Here is a 23,930-nt window from a genome sequence, read left to right on the forward strand (position 1 = left end):
TTCTGCAAGGGCTTGAGAGCCTCATGAAAACTTTGTTCCAATCCATGAGCTCTCCTCCAATACATACTTGTGGATCTTAACCATATGCTTACTTTTTAAACACTTCAAATCCATTTCTCCATATATACCCACTAAGAGATTATTTTGATAAACTTCCACTCATGAACACCAAATAATACATTACTTCTAGAATGTATACTTTCTTTCTACCCCAAAAGTACATGATCCAAACCTAAAACAGAGTAAAGCACTTGTATCCAAATCTAAATGAATAGAACTCCACTGTCTAACCTAGAGTACCAAGCCAGTGATAATGTGTGTGTGCGTGTGTGTGCGCGTGCGCACGTGGGGTAGGGGGAGGAATGCAGTCAGGGTATGGAGAGTCAAGGAACAAAGGATAATGATGGTCCCTCAAGACTCATGAACACTGGCCCCACAGGTCATGCAAGTCCTACCCAAGGCAGTACCTGATTCAGCCACCCACTGCAGGATATAGGTATACTGCCCTAGAAAGGGACAGGCCTGGGAGAAAACTACCTTATCTGCCACTCATTCCCACGACTGTCCTCATTCAGCATGGAGGAAAAAATTAGTTATGGTAACCCCTAAACTAAGTGACCCCAAGAAACTGGGGATGGAGTGAGAACTCCATGTTTAAACATGCCAACATACATGCACATGTGAGCACACACACTCCAGACAACATGGCTGCACACCATACAAAAACATATGTATACTGTGAAACAATCTGAGTTAGGAAACTAGGATTGTAGTCTCCACCATTTATTTATCTAGTTCATATCTAAGTATAGAACACTATGGTAGTGCTAGAAATGCAAAGAAGTCCTTGCCCTTAGGGGGCTTACAATCTTATAAGGGAAATAGAACAGGCACATAAAAAGTGGGACTACAAGAAAGCATATGCTAACAAATGCCACAAAAATTCAGAGGGCAGCACTGTTCAAGAACACGGGGCTAGGAGTCACAAAGTCCAGTTCTAGTCCCAACCCAGTAAGTCAGTTAACCTGTCTGGGTTTACTACCCCAGTTGCAAAATAGTGAGATTTAGAGGCTCTCTGTACTTGTTTGCATCATGATTCTGATCAAAAGCAGAGGAATGGTTTTTGAGAAGGTGGCACCTGAGCTGAATGCAGAAGGAAGTCAAGGAAAGTGGTGCTGAGGTAGGCCTAAGCATGGGCTTCAGAGGGAGAAGAAAGACAAATGTCACAAGGAGCAACGGGAGTGAGGTAAACAGGTGGCGGTGGCAGCCCTCCGGCACCACTGACACAGGAATGAACTGTGCTCCTCATATTTACAGTCAGTTACAGTACATAATCCCAGATAATGGAAAAATCAAAGAACAATGGCAGCATTTTATCAAACATTTCACTCGATTTCCAAAAAATATAAAATAATTTAACATTACACTTCTACATTTAAAACTGACATTAATAAACTATTCCAACTGCCAAAATGTAAACCAATTCACTGCCAAAATGTAAACCGACTCAAAGTTTACATTCTTAGTAAATTAAATCTCTTAACTCAAAAGTACATTTGATACAAATTATATTATCCTCAAAATTCCAACACTTCTTTTCTACTATGTTCCCATGCACTGTGGAAATAAAAATTTGTCAAACAAGGTCCCTACCCTTAAAAGCCTGCAGTGTGGTGAGGCAAAATTAACTGTGTCTACCAAGAATGTACCATGATGAATGACATGATAAAGGAATGAACATTCAGCCATGGAGTAAAAAAAAGTGGATTCATCCCTTCCTAAGTTTTGGCAAGGGTGCAGCAGAGAGGTCGATGAAGGGCTCAAGGAGAAATGAGTGTGAGCAGGGAGAAACTATCAGGGGCAGAAAAGGCTTCCAGGCAAGGCACATGATTAGAGACAGGGTGCAGTGTAGGAATACGGCATGGCCAGGGCCTAATACAGGCACAGTGTAGCTAGAGCAGAGTGTATGGGGCAACAGCTAGTGATATGGAAGCCAGGACTTAGTCCTATAAAAAGGGAAGCTACTGCTTGCTATGAGTTAATCATCTACTAACGCTGGTGTTTATAAGATCAGAGACAGGAGAAAGTGAGCAGTGAGGTTCTGTCCTTGTCATAAGCAGTGGCTGTAAACTCTACTCAGCAAATTACAGGAAACTGACCCCTACATCACTTCCTTTCCTGTTCCTCTTCTTTCCATTCATGATCTGCAAGTCTTCAAAATGGAGCTGGAACTAAAAAGGCACAGGGGAGGAGCAAACAAACAGGACTAGAAATACACATTTGGCTAATCAAGTTATCATAAAGTAATGGTAACTGTATTATACCAGGTCTGTAGATCAAAAAAAGTAATTCTTTTTCAGAAGTTTTCTAAAAGTGCCTAATTCACACCAAGTTAATTTCCACATAAAGTGTTACAAAATCTCTTTCAACATGACAAAAGTATATAAAATCCCTGCAGAAAACTCCATTTCCTAAACTATTTTCCATTAAGTATCAGTGTTACAAACACAGTACCATAGGATTTTAAAGCCTATCTTCACACAATTAAGATCTGACCAAAACCACATTACTCCACTTAAAAAAGTAAAGATACAACATAGAACCTAAGGTTTAGGTTCTCAGCTACTACCAAATCATATCAGTAATGAATAAACTGCCTACATGCAGTAAAAGCTCTATGCAAATAAGCCATCCTTTCAGGGTAGACACTAAATTCCAATATTTCATAATAATAATAAAAGACCAATTCTGCAAAAGTAACATCTTGAAATTTTATAATGAAGACAATAAATCTGTGTATTTAACATTCACTCATAAGTTAGTTATACCAAAACAATCTGCTTCTAATGAAAGATACCTTTGTATAATCATAATAATATGCATACACATTTTGTAGAATCATCTACATTTCTAAATAAATTACAAGCATGATATTCATTAACCAATAAAGAATACCAATAAGAATTTAGGACATTTATTTTTTGCACAGGGTTTTATCTACTGTACAACACACACATACACGAAACAAATCCACAAAGCAATGGTGTGTAATAGGTAGTGAGAGACACACTTAAGCATATTTAACATGCCTACAGACAACTTTTTTTTCCTTTTTTTTTTTTTTAAGCAACAAAGTATTTTTTCAGTCCTTGACACCTTTTCATACTCACCTAGCACCACAGATGCAAGGACTTACAGTAAACGTGTACAGTCTCATGCTTAAAACAGAAAGCATGCATTCAATAGAATTTATACATCATCTATTGTATGAAGTCTGCAATTCATACTTGTAATATTTTGTACAATAAGTTACCCTGCAGCTTTTTGGAATTTTAATATTTATGCAAAGTAACTTCTGAAAGATTTATGAAATAAATTTTCAAGGATCACCTTTAGGCTATTTACACAGGTACTGGTTTGGTTAAATGGGAAAATGGCAGCAGCCTCAAAGTTCATACTGAATGAAAATGGTGTGCATGTCAATTCATGTGAAAAATACACATACACACAGATGGCACAAAGGTTTGTGCAGTTGGAATCACCAGTGCAAATACATGCATTTGAGGTACTTATTTTTCCCATGGTCAGGTATAATTATGCATAGTCATGTTCTTCTGAGTGCTAAATGTATTTCCAACCTGATCAAATAAAAAGCTGTAGTAAGTGTAAATATGAGATATTTATATAGTTAATTCCAAAATCCTGTGTTTAACATTATACATTTACATATTTAGTTTAAAATATTTACCAACCAATAAATATTCTCATTGTAAAGAGATTGACTGGTAATTATACCTGGCCAAGTGATTTAAATAGCATACTTGAAATTCTAGCAAGAACTGTAATGAAATAGAAAATACTTCATTATTGCTTCATTGGACTGAAAACCTAAAAGGCATAGATAAACAGTGCTTAGTGATGAAAAGTGAATACCCAGAATAGCGGTGCATGCCCCAAATGGTCTCCACCCAGTAAACACTAAGCACTCTCCACATTGTCAATGCCATTGGCATCCACATGAATGTCAGGCTCCCCACACAAAGATGAGGGAACAAAGCGGCTAACAGTGGGACACAAACAGCTCTTAAGCTCTGGTAATTCTTGCTTCAGGCGTTCCAACTGCTCCACTTGGAATATATTTGGCTGTTCAGGCATCCAATCATATATCCTATGATGAGACAAACACAAAACATAACATAGGTAATTTTATGGCTTACTTAGGATCTGACAACCTACAGAATGCCTAGAATACCTATACTACAAAGTCGTAATTTTTTCTTTAAAAGATATAAGCATCAGTTGTATTTAAAAATATTTCTCTTCTTCCAGTCTACTTACTACCTTTTTGCAACCCTGAAGCAAAAGAGCTGATTATAAACTGAATCAGAAAATGAAATTTGTAGCTTACTAGTGATTCTTCAAGTATCTTTTCTCCAAGTTAATCAATCAGCAATGCCTTATCTGACAGACGGGAAGTTACTACAAGGTAGAGTTGGAATTGGGCTTCCCTGGTGGCTCAGATGGTAAAGCGTCTGCCTGTAGTTCAGGAGACCACGGTCGATCCCTGGGTTGGGAAGATCCCCTGGAGAAGGAAGTTGCAACCCACTCTAGGACTCCTGCCTGGAAAATTCCATGGACTGAGGAGGAGCCTGGTAGGTTACAGTCCACAGAGTTGGAATTCATGCCCGGTTCTGACTTCAAAGCACAAAAGATCAAGATGAAAAGGACTGCTCAGGACTTCCCTGGCAGTTCTATAGTTAAGAACCCACATTTCCACTGCAGGGTACATGGGTTCCAGCCCTGGTTGGGGAACTAAGATCCACATGCCACACGATGCAGCCAAAACATTAAAATTTAAAAAAAAAAAAAAAAAAGGATTACTCACCAGTGTGAAACTTATGCTAAAGCTATGTAGTACTAACAGATGTACCTAGAGTTGAGAGCCCCAAGTGTCAATGACAGTACTAGCATTGCCCACCAGCACAGCAAGGAAGGCCTTTCACTGTTTAAATATAAAAAACCAGACAATTTACGCGAGGCACTAACTCTTTATGACATCAAGCCACTCAGCAGTACTCAGACTCTTTGCAACACCATGGACTGTAGCCTGCCAGGCTCCTCTGTCCATGGGATTTTCCAGGCAAGAATACAGTCCTCCAGGGGATATTCCCAACCCAGGGACCGAACCCAAATCTCCTGTGTCTTGCATTGGCAGGTGGATTCTCTACCACTGAGCCACCTGGGAAGCTACTATGACATCAGAATAGGGAAAATTTTCTTAAACAAGATTTTTCAAGTATTGATTTTATTAAATATTTCACTATTCTAACACAAAGACTTAATTAAAGGCATATATAAAATAATGAAAAGTGACCTCTGGATCAAGGTATCAGACTGAATAGAAGCATCTAAGTTCACTCCCTATATCCTGTTAGAAATAAAATAAGGGTATTGAGAGAAAATTCACTGAATATGAGAAAAACCAAAGAGACAGAGCAACAAAATTTTGGAAGCTGGAAAACAGATGGATAAGTAATAAAGTACTTCAGTTAGCAGAATAGAAAAGTCCAAACCACAAGCTAGTAGTTGAAAAAATGAAAAGGGAGAGTTAAAAGTAGCCCAAACTCCTCAACCACCTCAACATTCTCCAATGGTAGAATAAATTGTGGTAGAATCATACAGCCATGAAGAGAAACAAATTATAACATGCAACAAATGGGTTGACTTTAAGAATGTAACAAGTAGGGAAAGAGTACAAATAAAGTTTAAAGTCATGAAAAACTAAATGTTATATTGTCTAGCAATAAAAATAAGAATTTAAATTTTAAGAGAATAATCTGATAATCAGTTATATCTGAGGGAGGAGGTAAGGGAACAGAATTAGAGAGGGGCACACAAGGGAGTTCATATCTAATAATAATGTTCTTTAAATGTGGGTTCTGTTACTGAATTCTTTTAAATCATTTGAGCAGGCACAGTATACAAAGCAGAAACATTGCTCAATTTAGTGTATGAGGTGAGTATTATCCTCATGTCAAAATAAGACAATTACCTGATAAAGGTAAATTAAAGGCCATCTCACTCATTACTACAAATGCAGAAATTCCAAATATCAGCAAATTAAGCATAGCAGCTTGTATAAGATAATAAACCACAAAACCATGATTAAATCTAAAATCTGTGTTAATGCCTTTGTAAAAACAGAACTGGTTTTTGATAAATTAAAACACATCACAATTTTCCCCCATCTAAAATGAAACAAAGGCTCTGAATCATTTAAATCTTCAATATGTTTAAATTTGATAATGAAAAAATAATAGCAATAAACACCTTAAATACCATAAGAAACAGTTAGGGAAAAAAAAAAAACTTACACAGGGACTCAGGGACAATGAAAGAGATGGAAAGATTGCTAGGTTTTTCTTGGTTTCACCTCATTGCTTGCAGGATCTTAGTTGCCCAACCAGGAACTGAACCTAAGCCATTGGCAATGAAAGCACTAACTCCTAACCACAGAGAGCAAGGTAATTCCCGGGACTGTTAAGTTTTTATTATTAAACTATTTGAAGTACGTACACACACACACACACCCACACACAGAGAAGACATATACGTAGTTTTCATATATATAAGTATGGTTGATTATATATATACATGTAATACTTTGACTAAAATTTTTAAAAAAAGAAGAAAAAACTTCCAAGAACAATAAAAATTGACTCTAACCCAGTCCATATCTCACCTCTCATTGGGCCCAAGCAGAAGCCCAGTGCTGGGCCGCCTCAACATCCTCCACACACACACCCTCAACACAGTCCTGCCCTGGTGCCTGCTCCCACCTCTGCCTAAAATGCAAAATCTGTCAGAGCAAATTTAACCACCACCACCCAGGCTCAAATCTATCCCTTGCTTCCTCTTTAAAATTATTTTTGTTGACCCTGTGCCAGAAAGCACTCACTTTCTTTTGGCCTTATATATGATATATATAAATCACACAGTATCTTCCTGTTTTCCTTGCAAGGTCAGTGTTTGGCTACAACCAAGTAGGGCCCTTCAGATGAAGGATCTGACTAAAATTTCTACATTCTACAATAGCTATACATGGTATAATCTCACAATATACTTTTCTTACCTGAAAATGTTTGCAATCATTCCTTCCTCCTCCTCAAAGAAACATTCCCTCAAAATTTGCTAAATAAAGCACTTCTATCATATTGCAATTTAAAAATTTTAATTTTCTTTTAATTAGAAATGTCTAATAGAAAGAATCATGAATCATGCAGCTTAAAGACATATTAACCAAATACTTTAAAAGGCAGGCATTATCTGGGTTGTAGTTTTAGACAAGACTAATTCAGACAAAATAGCGGGGGTGGGGAAAGCTTTATTAAACAAGCGATAAAACTTTATAGAACAAACAGTAATTTGAACTAAATCCAGGGACTGTATTTTTTTAAAGCAGGTCTGCTAACAAATTTTATCACTTACTTGATGTTGTTCAAGTATTAGTAAGCCCACTAAACCCCCTCAGCAGAGTAAACCTTCTAACTCCAGATTTCTTTACACTAAGCAACCTTTTCATCTCTCAGATATCTCAGACTTACATTTTAAACAACCAGCGTATTTATTTAAAAACAAATTATTTAAGCTATTGTATTGTTCAAAAATCTGACAATACCAAAGTGAACAAAACAGGCAAAGCGTTACCCTCATGGAGGGAAAGGACTGACTTAGAGATAAATATTTAGGGATGTACAAAGTATGAAAAGCCACAGAACTGGATGAGACCACCAAGAAAGTTGGTGCAGACAGAGAAGGGGCTTAGGGCAAACAGCCACCTCCACCTGCAAGATGAGTCAATATATCTAGGTTAGCGCCCAATCATCTGAATTCTTAACAAACTTCCCAAGTGACTGTGGTATACTCCAAAGTTTGAAAAAATTTCACTGACAAATAAATGTTAAGATAATTTTACTACTTTTCTTCTTCTAACAATCCATGAAAATTTTTCATAAAAAACAAATACCTATCATAAATTAGACCATTAACTCCAAATTCCTTTAATTTCTTTCTGTTTTCAGGATCGTTGGTATCATCACCCCAGCAGAATATGACCAGTCCCTTAGCTTTTGCCTCTTGAATATAGGACGGATTTCTGAGTAGGTCTTCAGTATGTGCATTTATCCCCTAAAAGATGAAAAATAAGTTACTCATGAAAAAGTAACTTATTAACTACAAATTCTAAATGGTCATACTCTATATTAGTATTCTGTAAAGCAGAATGGACAGGGAAAGAAAATGTTAGAATTTTTTCTTACAATTTAATAAATCAAACCAGTTTATAAATGTAACCATTTTAGATGATTCATAAAACCCACTCAGAACACTAAACTACAAAACATACTTAACCAAGGCCTGCAAGAAAATTTTTGTCGTGGTGGTCACTTAACTGCTTTTCAGTCTGTAATTTAATATTCTCATTTTACGTACAGCTATCTGCTCATTACACATAGGTTAAAACTAACCACTCAGATGTTAAATTAATATATAATTTTACTTACTATTACTCTAAAACATGTTTCAAAAAATAAATATTAAAAAAAATTCAAGCATAGCTTACCAGTAGATTTTCAAATTGTGCAAAGCTCATTGCAATGGGGGTTGTCCGAGATCTGAGGTCCATGAGTTCAGGGTAAATATCAGATTTCCCCTGAGTCAAAAATAATATGGGATATTTGTTCTGCTTTTGCCGAACCCTAAAAAAAGACAATTTAAAAAATATTTTTCACTGGACAGATAACCATAACATATTGCTTTTAAATTTGAGAAAATACTAAAAATATAAAGAAAAAAAATTAAAGGCATACTCGTTACAGAGGTATAACAAACATTAACATATATTGCCTTTAAGTAAAAAAAAAAAAGAAAAGAAAAAATTAAATTATTCTATACAAGAATTAAAATGCTCTCAGAAATGGGCAAAAAGAAAGCCCCTGAGGGATTACAATTCAGTAAGGAGGATTTTATATGCCTGTAAAATGAAACACAGGGTGTGAGGTGTTCCAACCCAGTGGTGTACAAGGCATCTCAGTAGAGAATATATAAAACGCAATACAGAAGACAAATCAAGGGTGAAGTCTGACAACTTCCTTACTGTAGTAATTCTACTTGAAATCCTAGCTATAGTCTAAGTATATAGGAGAAAAAACCTGAACTACTCACATTGTGCAAATATCTGCATCAAATGAAGAAAATACTATTCTCCTCTTCCCAGAATTTTCTAAGACAGTTTTTAAAATTATATCCAAAAACAGATTCATGTCAAAATATGTTGATAAGTTACCATCCCACATTCCATCCTATGGAAGAAAAGGAAAACAAAAGTCATTAAATACCCTAGAATCACAGTACTAAGAAAAATTCTTGAGAATGGTCCAACTAGTATTTTACAGATAAGAAAAGCAAAGCCCTATGTCAATTATTATAATTAGGTATAGACACTTACATACAAAGTGGTTATAACATCATTTGACTTTTGATTTAATAAAGTTTAACAAAATAAAAGCTAAAATTCTGGAAATCTGAAATCTACTGTGACTTTAAAATATATTTATATAATCTTCATATACTGTAAGTAGACAAAAAGACTCCATTTTATTTGTTAACTCACTAGCCAAGAATCCCTGGTAATTAAGAATTACCAGTTAAAAATCTCATTCTTGAGTCTTAGGCATATTAAGTACCCACAAAAAATAATTTTCTAAATATAGCTAAAATACTAAGAGCCCTGTTGATACCCAAATACTAAAAATTTAAAATATTAGTCATTACAGTTATTCTAAAAGCTCTGAAAAGTAAAAATCAAGTACTAAGAAAAACATGTTAGCCAGGACCAGCTTATCATAAACAGTGATGTAAAAGACATGCTTTGAGGACAGTTTTGATTAATCTGACCAAAAGAAATACCAGGATTGCCTGGATTAACTACTTCCAATGTCCCCCACCCCAACCAGTGCTCTTAGCATGCAGCCCCATCTGATACATCCAAGACTTAATTATCTTTCTGGAGTAGAACACTACCAGGCTCCACAAAGTCAAGGTTTTTTTTCACCACTTAAGCACAGAAAATGTCTGGCCCATAGCAGCTTTTCAATAAATAATTCTTTATTGAACAAAAGAATGACTAAATTTTAGATACGTGTGCAGAAATCTCTTTTCCTAATTAATTACTACTAGCTATTGCCACTTAACAGAAAACTGCTTAGGCAATTATTTAAGGTATTGAGATGGGGGTAAAAAAACAAAAACTAATCAGTTGCAAAGTTCTGACTGGTTAGATTTCTCACTGTTCCTTTTACAAGTCCCAGAAATTGTCCATATTACTGTGTGCATGAGGCATGTAAATTGGAATTTCTACTATAATGTAATCATAACTGGGCTTCGTCATAACTGATAGCTCAGTTGGAAAGAATCTGCCTCCAAGGCAGAAGATTCCAGTTCGATTCCTGGGTCAGGAAGATCCACTGGAGACGGGATAGGCTACCCACTCCAGTATTCTTGGGCTTCCCTGTAGCTCAGCTGGTAAAGAATCCGCCTGCAATCCAGGAGACCTGGGTTCAGTCCCGGGGCTAGGAAGATCCCCTGGAGATGGGAAAGGCTACCCACTCCGTAACTACTTTTAAGAACTCAAATAAGTAAGTGTAAATTATGCTTTATTTATCTAACAAGCACTGTGCCTGCTGGCAGAAGCCATAAGATTTCAGTTTCACTTATTCAACTAAAACAAAGAGACAAGAATCAATGCATTTAAAGAAATGAGAGGGAGGAAAGAAGAATGGGTCACATAGAGAACAGCTTACCCTTTGTTGGCAGATCCATTTAATTTCTATGTTAAAGCCTACATCTTCTGGCAAAGATTCTAAAACCTAGAGTTGCGTTTGTTGATGGTAAATTGTTTCATTTTTGGTGAGATGAATGGTAGAATAAGAAGGAAAAAAAGAAAAACAAATTACAAAAAGCAATCTGTAAGAAAATATATCACTAGTAAGGATAAAGTGCTTTGTGCTGTTGGTAAAAACCACTATCTTTCTTATACTCAAATGGAAAACCTGGTTGATGATTAAATTAAACTGAATAAGAAAGTCAAAACAAATTAAATAGCAGAGACAGCGGTCTTTAGCATGTGATAATTAATTACTACTAACCATAGAGATGATCCTAACCTAAAATCCTTTTCACCGTTACTAAACAACTAAAGTGAGCCCTATTAACAGACAAGCAGCCTCATGAATTTAAAAAAAGACATCTGTCATATTTTTTGAATCGCATCCAGGCATGTCAATCTACTGAGATATAGTTATACAAAAAAACCCATAATTTCTAGCTTGTTTTGAAGGTGGTGATACTTAACTTGTACCACAGTGATAACTCCCTGGAAAGATGTTATCTCCAAAGTTAAAGAGGCTCATAAATAAAAAAATCTTTATCTATATAAATAACAGAGTATCAATTTATCTCAATTATCCAGACACTATGCAGTAATACCACTTGGCCAGCATAACTAGAAAATATAATCTAAAATATCAAGCTTGAGACTTCCCTGGTGGTCCAGTGGTTAAGAATCCGCCTTCCACTGCAGGGGATGTGGGTTCGATCGCTGGTCAGGAAACTAACTTCCCACATGCCATGGAGCAACTAGAGAACTACTGAGCCTGCAAGCTCTACAGTTATTAGAGAAGCCTGCACACCTCAATGAAATGCCCCTGTGGTACAATTTGAGAAAATCCATGGGCTGCAATGAAGACCCAGCACAGCCAAATTAAAAAAAAAAAAAAAATGAAGCTTGTTTATTAACCTACAAGCAGCTTGTTTGTTTATTCAAATACCAATTTGCTTTGTCAAATACTCAAGCATGCTAAAGCAGAAAATGAATTTAGAACAATTTATTTCAAAGTTTAGAAACCACTTAATATGGATAGTATATATGGTCTTTAATTATAATAGCAAGTAAAAGAATGCTAACAGAAAAAGAATATAGCCTGGAATTCTGGTGACCTTGGATATAGCCGTGGTCTCCATTAACCTGCTGCATGAAAAGTATAATACCTAAAACAAGCTGTACTCAAGCTCCTGTGGGGTTTTTTACTTTGTTCTCTCATATGTTTAAGCCTTACTTAATATATCTGCCATATTTTTATTGGACTAATGCACAATCAGAAAAGTAAGGACAACCCTTTAATACACAATTTTTAAAAAATCTATTTTTCTGTTCTATGAAATCATTTCCAGAAATGAAATTTCTAAGAACCAAATTATTTCAGAATTATGGACTAGAAGGAATGACTTAGCGAGGCTTCATAAATATCTGAAAAATTATTCAAACCATGACCTAAAGGCACTAGGACAATGACTATTATAGGAGTTCTCTTGTAGCATCCTTGTTAGAGGGTAAATAATCATGATAAACTGGTATTACCTATTTTTTGCCTAAGAAAAATACTGTAGCTGACACACCACCAGAAAGACAGTGGAGAAGAGGAAAAATTAGGAAATGGAACCAACAAGAACAAAAGGAGATTCGGCATGATCAAAGAGGGTATTTGACCTGCCTGTCAAGGGAATTCCTCTATGAATTGTGTCTAGTTTTAAATCTTCATGCCAGTTTTTGTTACACTTTTTCAGAGTGAATTCTTGAAATTTGTATCTCACTTTAAGTAACCAGGGTACCTATATTCTTTGGTTGGAGAATTTCTCTCTAAAAGCTAAAGACCAGCCTTAAATTTTGTAAAAATGCCTCTCCCATCATCACACTTCCCCCTGCACCCCCTTTTCTATGTCCTTTCCTCTCTGTTTATATATAGAAATATGTGAATTTCCTTTTCTTACCAAACTAATCCAATGAGGTAGGAAATTTATTCATCTGAGCAATTCAGTTTCTCATTTAAAAAAAAGGTGCACAAATACACAAGACTGTATCTTCTCTAAAAAGCATCAAACATTAGTTTACATTACACAGCCTTTTTAGTGGCCATTTAAAAGACCAAAATAAATTATTCAGATATGAAAGAATTAATGATAGCATTACCCTAAGTTTATCTAAAGAACTTACCATCTTAAGAGAAGGAAATGGCTGATTTTCAGAAAAGGAATTTTCTTCTTCAACCATAGATTCTGAAATTTTAAGTAATAAAAACTCAGTAGATTAATGACACTTTACCACTAAGACCTTCCCCTAAATTCTTAACGAAGTAGCCATGAGATCCTTTCACATATAGTATTTTTGAAGGCTCTTGTATTTAGTAATTTTAACCAATAAAACCCCCATTTTCAAAATAAGCATCCTTTATGAAGACCACTTTACAACATTTAATAGGAACATCTAAGTTTATGACCTCAACAGTGATTATTTTCTTATAAAAATTATAGTTAAAAAAAGAAGTTACAAGCAATTATTTTTTATATCTTAATGAGATTAAGGGCTATGTAATCTTGCTAATACTTCTACTTGAAATATCAACTTAAAAATTAAGAGATTCTACAACTACCATTGTCTTTGTTAGCATTATCATTTAATTCAAAATCAATTATGTCAAGGTACACAGAATTTTTTCCTAGAGAAAAAATTTTTGTATCAAGATTTAAACCTCCCAACTAACAAAAAGCAAAACAAAACCAACAAGTAACTAATCCTGTGCAATACAAATTCAAAAACTAAGTCATATAAAATTTTCCAGTAAAATAAGTTAAAAGTAAATTCATTTTACTATTAATAGTTATGAAACATTTACAAACTTGCAAAGTCATATTTATGTTCCAGGGATATCTCTGGAGTTTGTGGTACCTCACAATGTCTTTATAAAGGCATTACAACTATCCTGTTATCCTAATTGCAGACAAACATTTAATGAATACCTACTATAACCACTTATAAATTTTTCAGGGAATAAAAAAATATTTTCACATCCTTGAGAAGTTTACATTCTGGTGGAAGAGATAAGACATGTTCAAAAATAAAGGGTTAAAAAAGGACATATTGAGACTAAGATGAATGCCATTCACTATTAAGTTCTATGGGGGCAGAAAGCAAAGTGGAATTACAAAGGGATTTTATAATCCTTTGAGGAAAGTGAAGCACAGAATGGTTAAACACAAAGATGGGGGTCATGGCTGGTAAATGCTAGAGCTAGTTTCAAACACCTATATAGGGCTAGATTCTATATTTGATACACTCTTATACTCTGTAATGCTTAAGAATGTGTGGAAAGATTGGTAGGTACAAAATAATAAAGATTTTTGATCATCAAGCTAAGAAAACTCGTAAAATAAAAAATCATGCTTTCTGTACATATGACATATGCATATGACAAGTATCATATGTAAAGCCTTCACATCTATAACCTTACATTTATATAACTGAGTATTATATTAAGGTTACAAAGAGTACATTAAAATGGATAAGAAAATTCATTATGCTAATCATGAAATGAAAACAATGTTTTCATATTGGTACATACCTTTCAGATCTTTAGATTTCAGTGCAGTCACGTGAGTGAGCTGGAAAACACACACATACAAAATGCAATCATTAAAAATAGGCCTTAGTTTATGAAGATATGGTTAACAGAACTATAGTTTGAAAAGCTAGCAAGTTAGAAAAAACTTATAAAATGTAGAATTAGTATTTTAATAAGAATAAGCACTTATCAGTGTATATATTTTATATTTACACACATACACAAAAGATCATGATCAAATAACCAAGAGGAGAATATATAAATCAATAGGTGAGGAAAGCGTTTACACTCAAACAAGCATTTATTTAAGATATCTAATGAGAAAAGGAAGGATCACCATGTAAAATTATATGGCATCAAAAAAATAGAGAAGGATCTTAGTAGCATAAGTATAAAACTCAACAACAGCATAGAAGATCAAGTATGAAATAAAAAGAGCTAAAGCAGACTAGAGACAACCTAAGATTATAGCTAGTCCCCATGGCCTATAAAGACTTATAGCCCAGTCTCCTTCATGAAAGCAAAAACCGATGGGATCCACGGAAACTGTTAAAGACGACAGATGGATGAGCACAAACTCATTCTTCCTAATAGAACAGAAAACCAAAGCATAAACTCTACACATGCTGTATATATAGTCATCCCCACAGGCAAAGAGAACATTAGCATATACAGACAAGTACAAATAGTACTAAAACTAAATGATAAATGTAAAACCAGAAAGATTAACATTTCACACTATTATTACCTTTAACAACTGGAGTTGGTCAAATGTTAATTCTTTCACTGGAATTTCAAATAATTCAACTGGATCAGCATCAAATTTCTAAAGAGAAGAAAAATGGGCCATAAATTATTACTGAATATTTACTCTAGACAGTCCCTGTGTCTCAATTTACTGATAAGAATAACTGTTTGGTGGCCACAGTGAGCCCATGAAGGGGAGCTCTTTCTACCTAACACCACCTTCCAGCTCTTAAAATTCTGGCTTATTTGTTTTTAATGTAGATAAAACATTTTTTTTTTTTTTTAGTGAAGAAAAAGACAGCTGGGAAGAAGCTGCAGCACTGAAGACACACTGAGAACCAAGCCATACATCAGTAATTTCTCCTGTTTCCTGCCAGGCTGTATACATTTATTTGACATATATCCATGCTACATGACTAGGAAATCAACAGGCAAGCATGATCCAAGTATGGATTAGTTTCTGTCAAGTTTCTAAACATTTCAAAACCTTTTAAACTTAAGTTTGGTTAAAAACAGCCACAGAAATCAACTGTCATGAAAAAATTGATTACCTCTAAGGAGTAATATTTAATAAGAACTGTATAATAGGTGTTTTCACAATAAGCAAATCTGTTTCATTAGATTTTAATAAATCAAAAGTCACACTATTCAGGCACTTCTATCTTAAGGAAATGAGTTAATGTACCACCAGTAAATCATCAATCCAACAAATAAATTAAAATCCAGTGTATGTCTATTTATTTTCACACCAAGTACATATAGTATGAGTCTATGTACATTTTTCTGGAAGGATACAAAAGAAACTACTACGTAGAGAAGAGAGTACGACCAAGGAGAAAAAGGAAGATTTACTTTTCATTTCATAATCTTTTTACTTTTTAAAATTTTTATTTATTATTTTTGGCTGCACTGGGTCCTCATTGCTACACCCAGGTTTTCTCTAGTTGTGGCAAGTGCAGGCTTTCTTATGGTGCAGGCTTCTCACTGCTGTGGCTTCTTATGGAAGAGCAGAGGCTCTAGGAGCACAGGCTTCATAGTTGTGGCCAGTGGGCTCAGTAGCTGTGGCAAGTGGGTTTAGTTGCCCCATAGTATGTGGAATCTTCCCAGACCAGGGATTGAACACTAATCCCCTGCACTAGCAGGCAGAAATTCTTAACCACTGGACCACCAGTGAAGACCCATTTCATAATCTTCTGAACTACTGATAATTTTATAAATGAACATAAATTGGTTTTATAAGGAAAATACCAACTTAAAAATGAATACTAAAAAAAAAACCAATTCACTGTTTTCATTCTGCAATTAACTCAATCAGGTTCAATATAAGAACAATCAAAGTCTGGTAAAAATGAGGAATCAGTTTATACTCTTCAACTAACCCTCATGGATTTTAAGAAATTACAGCTAGAGTCACTAATCTCAATCTTGGTTAGTGAGTTCCTTCACCATTCCATCCGTTTTTTTATTTCACTTTCCATTAACACTTCCCCCACAGCAAAAACAACCTGCCCCAAATCTAAGTAATTCTACTTCTTTCATCTAAATAGGTGCATCTTGGGAATTCCCTGGCGATCCAGTGGTTAGTACTCAGCACTCTCACTGCTGAGGGACTGGGTTCAACCCTTAGTCAGGGAAGCAAGAGTCCCCGAGCCACACAGCATGGTGCCCCCCCCCCCAAATAACTTAAATAGGTGCATCTCCTTCCTTCTCCTAATACCATTTCACAAAAAGGAAAGGATCCTTTTCTATAAATGAAAATAATCCAAACCCATATGACTGATTATAACAGAATCTACCAGCAGGCAGAGTCAGGTGCCTTGTCACAGATTTACACCACATTATGCAGCATCTGGTACGTGGTAGAAAAGCAAACTATTTATCGTAAAGTACAGTTAATTTACAACGCTGTATCAGCTTCAGGTGTACAGCAGAGTGACTCAGTTACACACACACACACATATATATACACACACACACAAACATATATATATATATATATAAATATCTAGTCTTTTCCATTACAGGTTATTATAAGATATTGAATTAAGATAATGTTCCCTGTGATATACAGTAGGACCATGTTGTTTATCTATTTTATATATTGCAGTTTGTATCTGCTAATCTCAAACTCCAAATTTATATGAAACAATCCCTTTCCCCCTTTGGTAACCATAATTTTGTTTTCCAAGTCTCTATTTTATAAGTAAGTTCATTTGTATTATATTTTAGATTCCACATAAGTGTCTTTCATTTTCTGACTTACTTCACTTAGTATGATAATCTCTAGGTCCATTCATGTCACTCTAAGTGCCACTATTTTATTCTTTTTTTATGACTGAGTAGTATTCCATTGTACATGTATATATCTTAACACATTTATCTGTTGATGGACATTCAGGATGCTGCCATGTGTGAGATACTCTAAATAGTGCTGCAATGAACATTAAGGTGTGTGTATTTTTTCAAATGATAATTTCCTCTGGAAATCCCAAGAGTGGTATTGCAGGATCACATAGACTCACTTCATTACTTCATTTTTTGAGGAAACTCCATGCTGTTCTCCATTGTGGCTGCACCAATTTATCCCCACCAACAGTGCAGGAGGGTTCCTTTTTCTCCATACCGTCTCTCCAGCATTTATTATTTCTCAACTTTCTGATAATGGCCATTCTGAGCAGTAAGAGGTGGTACCTCACTAAAGCTTGGATCTGCATTTCTTTAACAGTAATATTGAGTATCTTTTCAGGTGCCTGTTAGCCACCTGTATGTCTTCTTTGGAGACAAGTATATTCAGGTCTTCAGCCCATTTTTTGATTTTTTTTTTTTATATTGAATTATAGGAGCTGTTTGTATATTTTGGAAATTAATCCATTGTCAGTAGCATCATTTGCAAATATTTTCTCCCAGTCAGTAGGTTGTCTTTGTGCTGTCTGTGGTTTTCTTTGTTGTGCAAAAGCTTCAGAGTTTAATTAGATCCCCTTTGTTTTTTATTTGCATTATTCTAGGAGACAGATCCAAAAAAATATTGCTGCAATTTATATCAAAGAGTTTTCTGTTTCCTCTAAGCTTTATACTGTCCAGTCTTACATTTAGGTTTTTAATCTACTTGGAGGGTTTTTGTTTTTTTAAAATAATATTATTTATTTTTGGCTGTGCAGGGTCTTTGCTGCTGCATGGGCTTTTCTCTAGTTCAGTAAGAGACGGCTTCTCTTGATGCAGAGCGTGAATCAAGGGCACAAAGACTTCAGTTCAGTAGTTGTGGCTTCCAGGCTCTAGAGCATAGACTCAATAGATGGTAGCACATGGGCTTAGCTGCTCTGAAGCAAGTGGGATCTTCCTGGATCAGGGATCAAACCTGTGTCTCCCACAGTGGCAGATGGATTCTTCACCACTGAGTCACAGGGAAGCCCTGAGTTTATTCTTCTATATGGTGTTAGAGAATGCTCTAACTTCATTCTTTTCCATGTAGTTCTCCAGTTTTCTCAGTCTTAATTTCAGATCAACTCAATTGAAAACGATACCCATCACAGTTTTAAGGAAAGTGCCAGGAGACGTGGGTTCCATCCCTGGGTCAGGAAGATCCCCCGGAGGAGGGCATGGCCACCCAGTCCAGTATTCTTGCCTGGAGAATCCCATGGACAGAGAAGCCTGGCAGGCTACAGTCCAAGGGGTTGTAGAGTCAGACATGACTCAAGCAACTGAGCACACACACATCAGTATCTGCTGGGGATTGGTTCCAGGACCCCTCATGGATACCAAACCTACAGATGCTCAAGTCTCTTATGTATAATGGCATGTGTATATAAAACTTGCTAGTTTTTAAACTTTTGTCTCTTATAGTTAAACTCTTATAGTTAAAGAGTTAAAGGATTTTCTACATACCTTTTTCATAGTCAAACAACAAGTCAGATCATGATACACCACAGGCACAAAGTCTTTTGAAAGATGTACATCAAATTCTACAAAGGCTGCACCCTGAGAGGAAAAAACAATTAAAAAATATTATCTAGCCCACAATACATCTAAAACTCTAAGAACATAACAAATTTATTGTTCACTGTAAAAGTATAGACCTATACACACAAAAACTTCCTCATGAATTATTTAATGCTATACTTCAAGCTTTTTCTAAAAGGTAATATTTTAAAACAATTATAAGTTCTTTTTTGTAACAGCACAACAATTTCTCCTGGCAAATTTGGGTACTGATCCCACTCAAACACACTCCAGGGCCTTTCTGTGGCAGTGGACAGCCTCCACCAGTGTCACCTCTGCTACTGCTATTAGCATAAATGGAGCCTATGAGGAGTCTGGGGCATGGCTACCTCCCCCATCTTGCTGCCCCCTGGTACACCTCAGTTCGACAGTCAAGCCTCAAAGGTGAGGTGGGAACAAGAAAAGCTGCAAGCTCTTAGCTCTGCTACTTGGTGCATTTGAACAACACACTTTACAGCCTTTCTTAATAAAACCTCAATAATCAGATTAAAGAGGAAACTACAACTTCTACTGAAAAGAGAAGACAGAAATGGATAACAAGAATGATATATACACCAAATTTCCTAATAGAAGCCTAAACAGAAGAAATATGTACACCAGTTAGACTTAAGTCAGATCCATCATGACTTATGAATTAATCCAAATAAAGGCTAAAAACATAAACTGACATACAAATGTGTGCGATCACTAAAAGAAAACCAGCTGGGATCAAAGGATACAAGGTCTGAGGGTGTCCATGGCCCAGAGAAGTGCTATGTAAGAACTGATGGACATGTTTCCATCCCTTACCCTAGCTTTAGTCAAGAAAGATGCTTAACTTATCAGTACATATGGATCATAGGCTAGAACCAAAGGAGCCTGCTTCCTCTGTAACTTCTGAAGCAGGAAATAAGCCTAGCTCCTTCCACTGTCAACAAGAAAATAACACAAATCATTTTTACCAAAGAGAAAAAAACCCCTATACCCCCTAAAGAGTTAAAACAATTATACATAAAGTATAGCTTTCCAGTTTTAAAGTTTAATTTTACATGATCACCATCCTTGAGGAAGATAAATTTACTAAGGGATAAAATCTGATCTCAAAATTCATGTGTAAGGGACTTTCCTGGTGGTCCAGTTATTAAGACTCCCCATTTCAGTGCAGGGGGCCCGGGTTCAAGCCCCAGCCAAGAAACTAAGATACCACATGCAGTGTAACGTGGCCAAAAATTAAAAAGGAAAAAAAAAAGAAAAAATTCATGTGTGAGGATGTTTTAAGAAATAAGCCAATAATAACTGAAACCTCTTCAAGAATGTCTTTAACATGAAACCAAACCAGCCTTTCATAACTAACGTAAGACATTCTATAATGTGATCCCTAAGAGTAAAAAGAGTTTCAACAGAAAAGGGCTCAATAGAATCTTCCCTCAAAAAGCAGACACCCTGAAAGCTCTATCTATTAGGGATCTTCATGTGTTCACAGTTAATAAAATCATGTTTAGATTACTTAACTATAAGGAACTGAAACTGGTTACAAATAATGACCTACAGCACAGCATACTTGTATATTTAACATCCTTTCAACACAAAATTATCAACTAAACATTTTTAAACATTAAAATAAATAATTATGATAAATTAAAATGTCAAGTGAACTGTGAACTTCCAGATGTTCAAGCTGGTTTTAGAAAAGGCAGAGGAACCAGAGATCAAATTGCCAACATCCGCTGGATCATCGAAAAAGCAAGAGAGTTCCAAAAAAACATCTATTTCTGCTTTATTGACTATACCAAAGCCTTTGACTCTGTGGATTACAATAAACTGTGGAAAATTCTGAAAGAGATGGGAATACCAGATCACCTGACCTGCCTCTTGCGAAACCTGTACGAAGGTCAGGAAGCAACAGTTAGAACTAGACAACAGACTGGTTCCAAATAGGAAGAGGAGTCACGTCAAGGCTATATATTGTCACCCTGCTTATTTAACTCAAATGCAGAGTACATCATGAGAAATGCTGGGCTGGAAGAAGCACAAGCTGAAATCAAGATTGCTGGGAGAAATATCAATAACCTCAGATATGCAGATGACACCACCCTATGGCAGAAAAGTGAAGAGGAACTAAAAAGCCTCTAGATGAAAGTGAAAGAGGAGAGTGAAAAAGTTAGCTTAAAGCTCAACATTAAGAAAACTAGGATCATAGCATCTGGTCCCATCACTGCATGGGAATTAGATGGGGAAACAGTGGAAACAGTGTCAGACTTTATCTTTGGGCGCTCCAAGATCACTGTGGATGGTGGTTGCAGCCATGAAATTAAAAGACGCTTACTCCTTGGAAGGAAGGTTATGACCAACCTAGATAGCATATTAAAAAGCAGAGACATTACTTTGCCAACAAAGGTCCGTCTCGTCAAGGCTATGGTTTTTCCAGTGGTCATGTATGGGTGTGAGAGTTGACTGTAAAGAAAGCTAAGCACCAAAAAATTGATGCTTTTGAACTGTGGTGTTGGAGAAGTACTCTTGAGAGTCCCTTGGACTGCAAGGAGATCCAACTAGTCCATCCTAAAGGAGATCAGTCCTGGGTGTTCACTGGAAGAACTGATGCTGAAGCTGAAACTCCAACACTTTGGCCACCTCATACAAAAAGTTGACTCATTGGAAAAGACCCTGATGCTGGGAGGGATTGGGGGCAGGAGGAGACGGGAACGACAAAAGATGAGATGGCTGGATAGCATCATCGACTCTATGGACATGAGTTTGAGTAAACTCCAGGAGTTGGTGATGGACAGGGAGGCCTGGTGTGCTGTGATTCATGGGGTCGCAAAGAGTCAGACACAACTGAGTGACTGAACTGAACTGAAGATGTCAAGAAATACAAAATGCATCATTATTTTATACACCACTAAGAGGGAGAAAAAACAATGCCAACCAAACCATGACAAGTTAAGACAGCTGTAAATCCTATCCCAATTTTAGAGACCTTAAAATATGGGAAAAAGTACGTCTTAGAATAGTTGTTTGCTTCATATAAGTGATAAAATTAAAATCTAACAAATAGTTTATTTGCTGAACTATTTTTAAAAAGGCAAAGTTTAAGGCATGTATGTGGAGGACAATGGGAAAAAACTGAAATATAATTAGAGTTTCTCAGTTTTTTTCAGAACATGAAGCTTAACTTGAGGTACAGTAGAAGGTGAGGGAGGAGGAAACACACAGGCTCTTGATTTAAAATGTCAAACTTCAGGTACTGAAAAAACTAAAAGCTAAAAAAAAAACCACTAACTGAATAACGATATAAGAAAAGTTAAGAAATTCAACATAATCAGGTTAGAATCAGGATGGTATACAGTGTGTGTATATATATATATATATCTCCATATATATATGGAGTTTTATATATATAAGTATTATATATATACATAATATATATAAGGAGTTTTATACACACACACAGTACTATAAAAAGTTAAGAAGTTCAACATAATCAGGTTGGTATACAGGAGGCAAACTGACATACTAAGTGTCTTTCTTTGTGACCCCCACCAGGCTCCTCTCTCCACAGAATTCTCCAGGCAAGAATACTGGGAGTGGGTAGCCATTCCCTTCTCCAGGGGATCTTCCCAATTCAGGGTTTGAACCTGGGTCTCCTGAAATTCCAGGCAGATTCTTTACCATCTGAGCCACCAGGGAAGCCCAAGTGTTACACAAAATCACTATCAAATCCTTCTGTAAGCATTATTTACAGAGTATCTAAATGAGCATAGTAATTCAATTGATGAAATGCAATGTTTCATGGGGAACATTTTTGCATGTGTCAAACACTTAAAACATTATCTCAAAAAAAAGGGGGGGATACTTAAAAATTAAACAAATGGGACCGAATTAAACTCAAAAACCTTCTGACAGCAAAGCAAACCATCAAAAAGACAAGCTACTGAATAGGAGGAAATATTTCCAAGAGATATGACTAATAAGAGTTGATCTAACATATAAAAATTTACAACTCAGCATCAAAAAAAAACAAACCCAAAACTATCCAATTATTTAAAATGTTAGAAGAACTGAATAAACATTTTTCCAAAGTGGAAATGAAGATGACCAACAGATACAGGAAATGTTATAACACTCAGCATGAGGGAAATGCAAATCAAAACCACAAAGAACTGGACTTCCTGGTGGTCCAGTGGTTAAGAATCCACCTACCAATGCAGGGGACATGGGATCAAACTCTGATCTGCGAGACAAATAAGCCTGTGCACCACAACTACTAAGCCTTTGTGCCACAACTACTGAAACTCGCATGCCTTAGAGCTCCTGCTCTGCAGTAAGAGTAGCCACCACTTGCCGCAACTAGAGAAGCCCTTGCAGAGCAACAAAGATCCAAGCACAGCCGAAAAGAAATATAAAACAAAAAAACCAATGAGTTATCACCTCACTATCATCAAAAGAATGGCTATCATCAAAAAGAACAGAAATAAATGCTGGCAAGCATGTAAAAGGAGCCCTCCTACACTGCTAGTGGGAAAGTAAACTGGTATTGACACTGTGAAAAAGTTATGAAGGTTTTTCAAAAAGCTAAAAAGAGAACTACTATATGACCCACCAATTCCACTCTTAGATACATAGCTGAAAAATACTAATTTGAAAACATATATCTCTTCAATGTTCATAGTAGCATTATTTACAACTGCCAAGATA

The 23,930-nt window shown here is 35.9% G+C and overlaps 1 protein-coding gene across 3 annotated transcripts in view; it reads right to left on the reverse strand.

The window, feature by feature from the left end:
• Positions 1–749: 749 nt before the first annotated feature.
• The window catches only part of GPCPD1 (glycerophosphocholine phosphodiesterase 1), a 63,432-nt gene continuing 40,251 nt past the window's right edge, over positions 750–23,930 (reverse strand). For all 3 annotated transcript variants that reach the window (XM_061126637.1, XM_061126638.1, XM_061126639.1), the window contains 9 exons: positions 19,143–19,235; positions 15,262–15,339; positions 14,514–14,553; positions 13,109–13,170; positions 10,860–10,925; positions 9,223–9,359; positions 8,621–8,756; positions 8,027–8,187; positions 750–4,168 (listed from right to left, as the gene is read on the reverse strand). In XM_061126637.1, coding sequence (XP_060982620.1) covers positions 3,979–4,168; positions 8,027–8,187; positions 8,621–8,756; positions 9,223–9,359; positions 10,860–10,925; positions 13,109–13,170; positions 14,514–14,553; positions 15,262–15,339; positions 19,143–19,235 — 963 coding nt within the window. In that variant the 3' untranslated portion in view covers positions 750–3,978. The remainder of the gene's footprint in view (positions 4,169–8,026; positions 8,188–8,620; positions 8,757–9,222; positions 9,360–10,859; positions 10,926–13,108; positions 13,171–14,513; positions 14,554–15,261; positions 15,340–19,142; positions 19,236–23,930) is intronic.

Source organism: Dama dama, chromosome 23 (genome assembly GCF_033118175.1).
Source record: "Dama dama isolate Ldn47 chromosome 23, ASM3311817v1, whole genome shotgun sequence".
NCBI classification, from domain to species: Eukaryota; Metazoa; Chordata; class Mammalia; order Artiodactyla; family Cervidae; genus Dama; species Dama dama.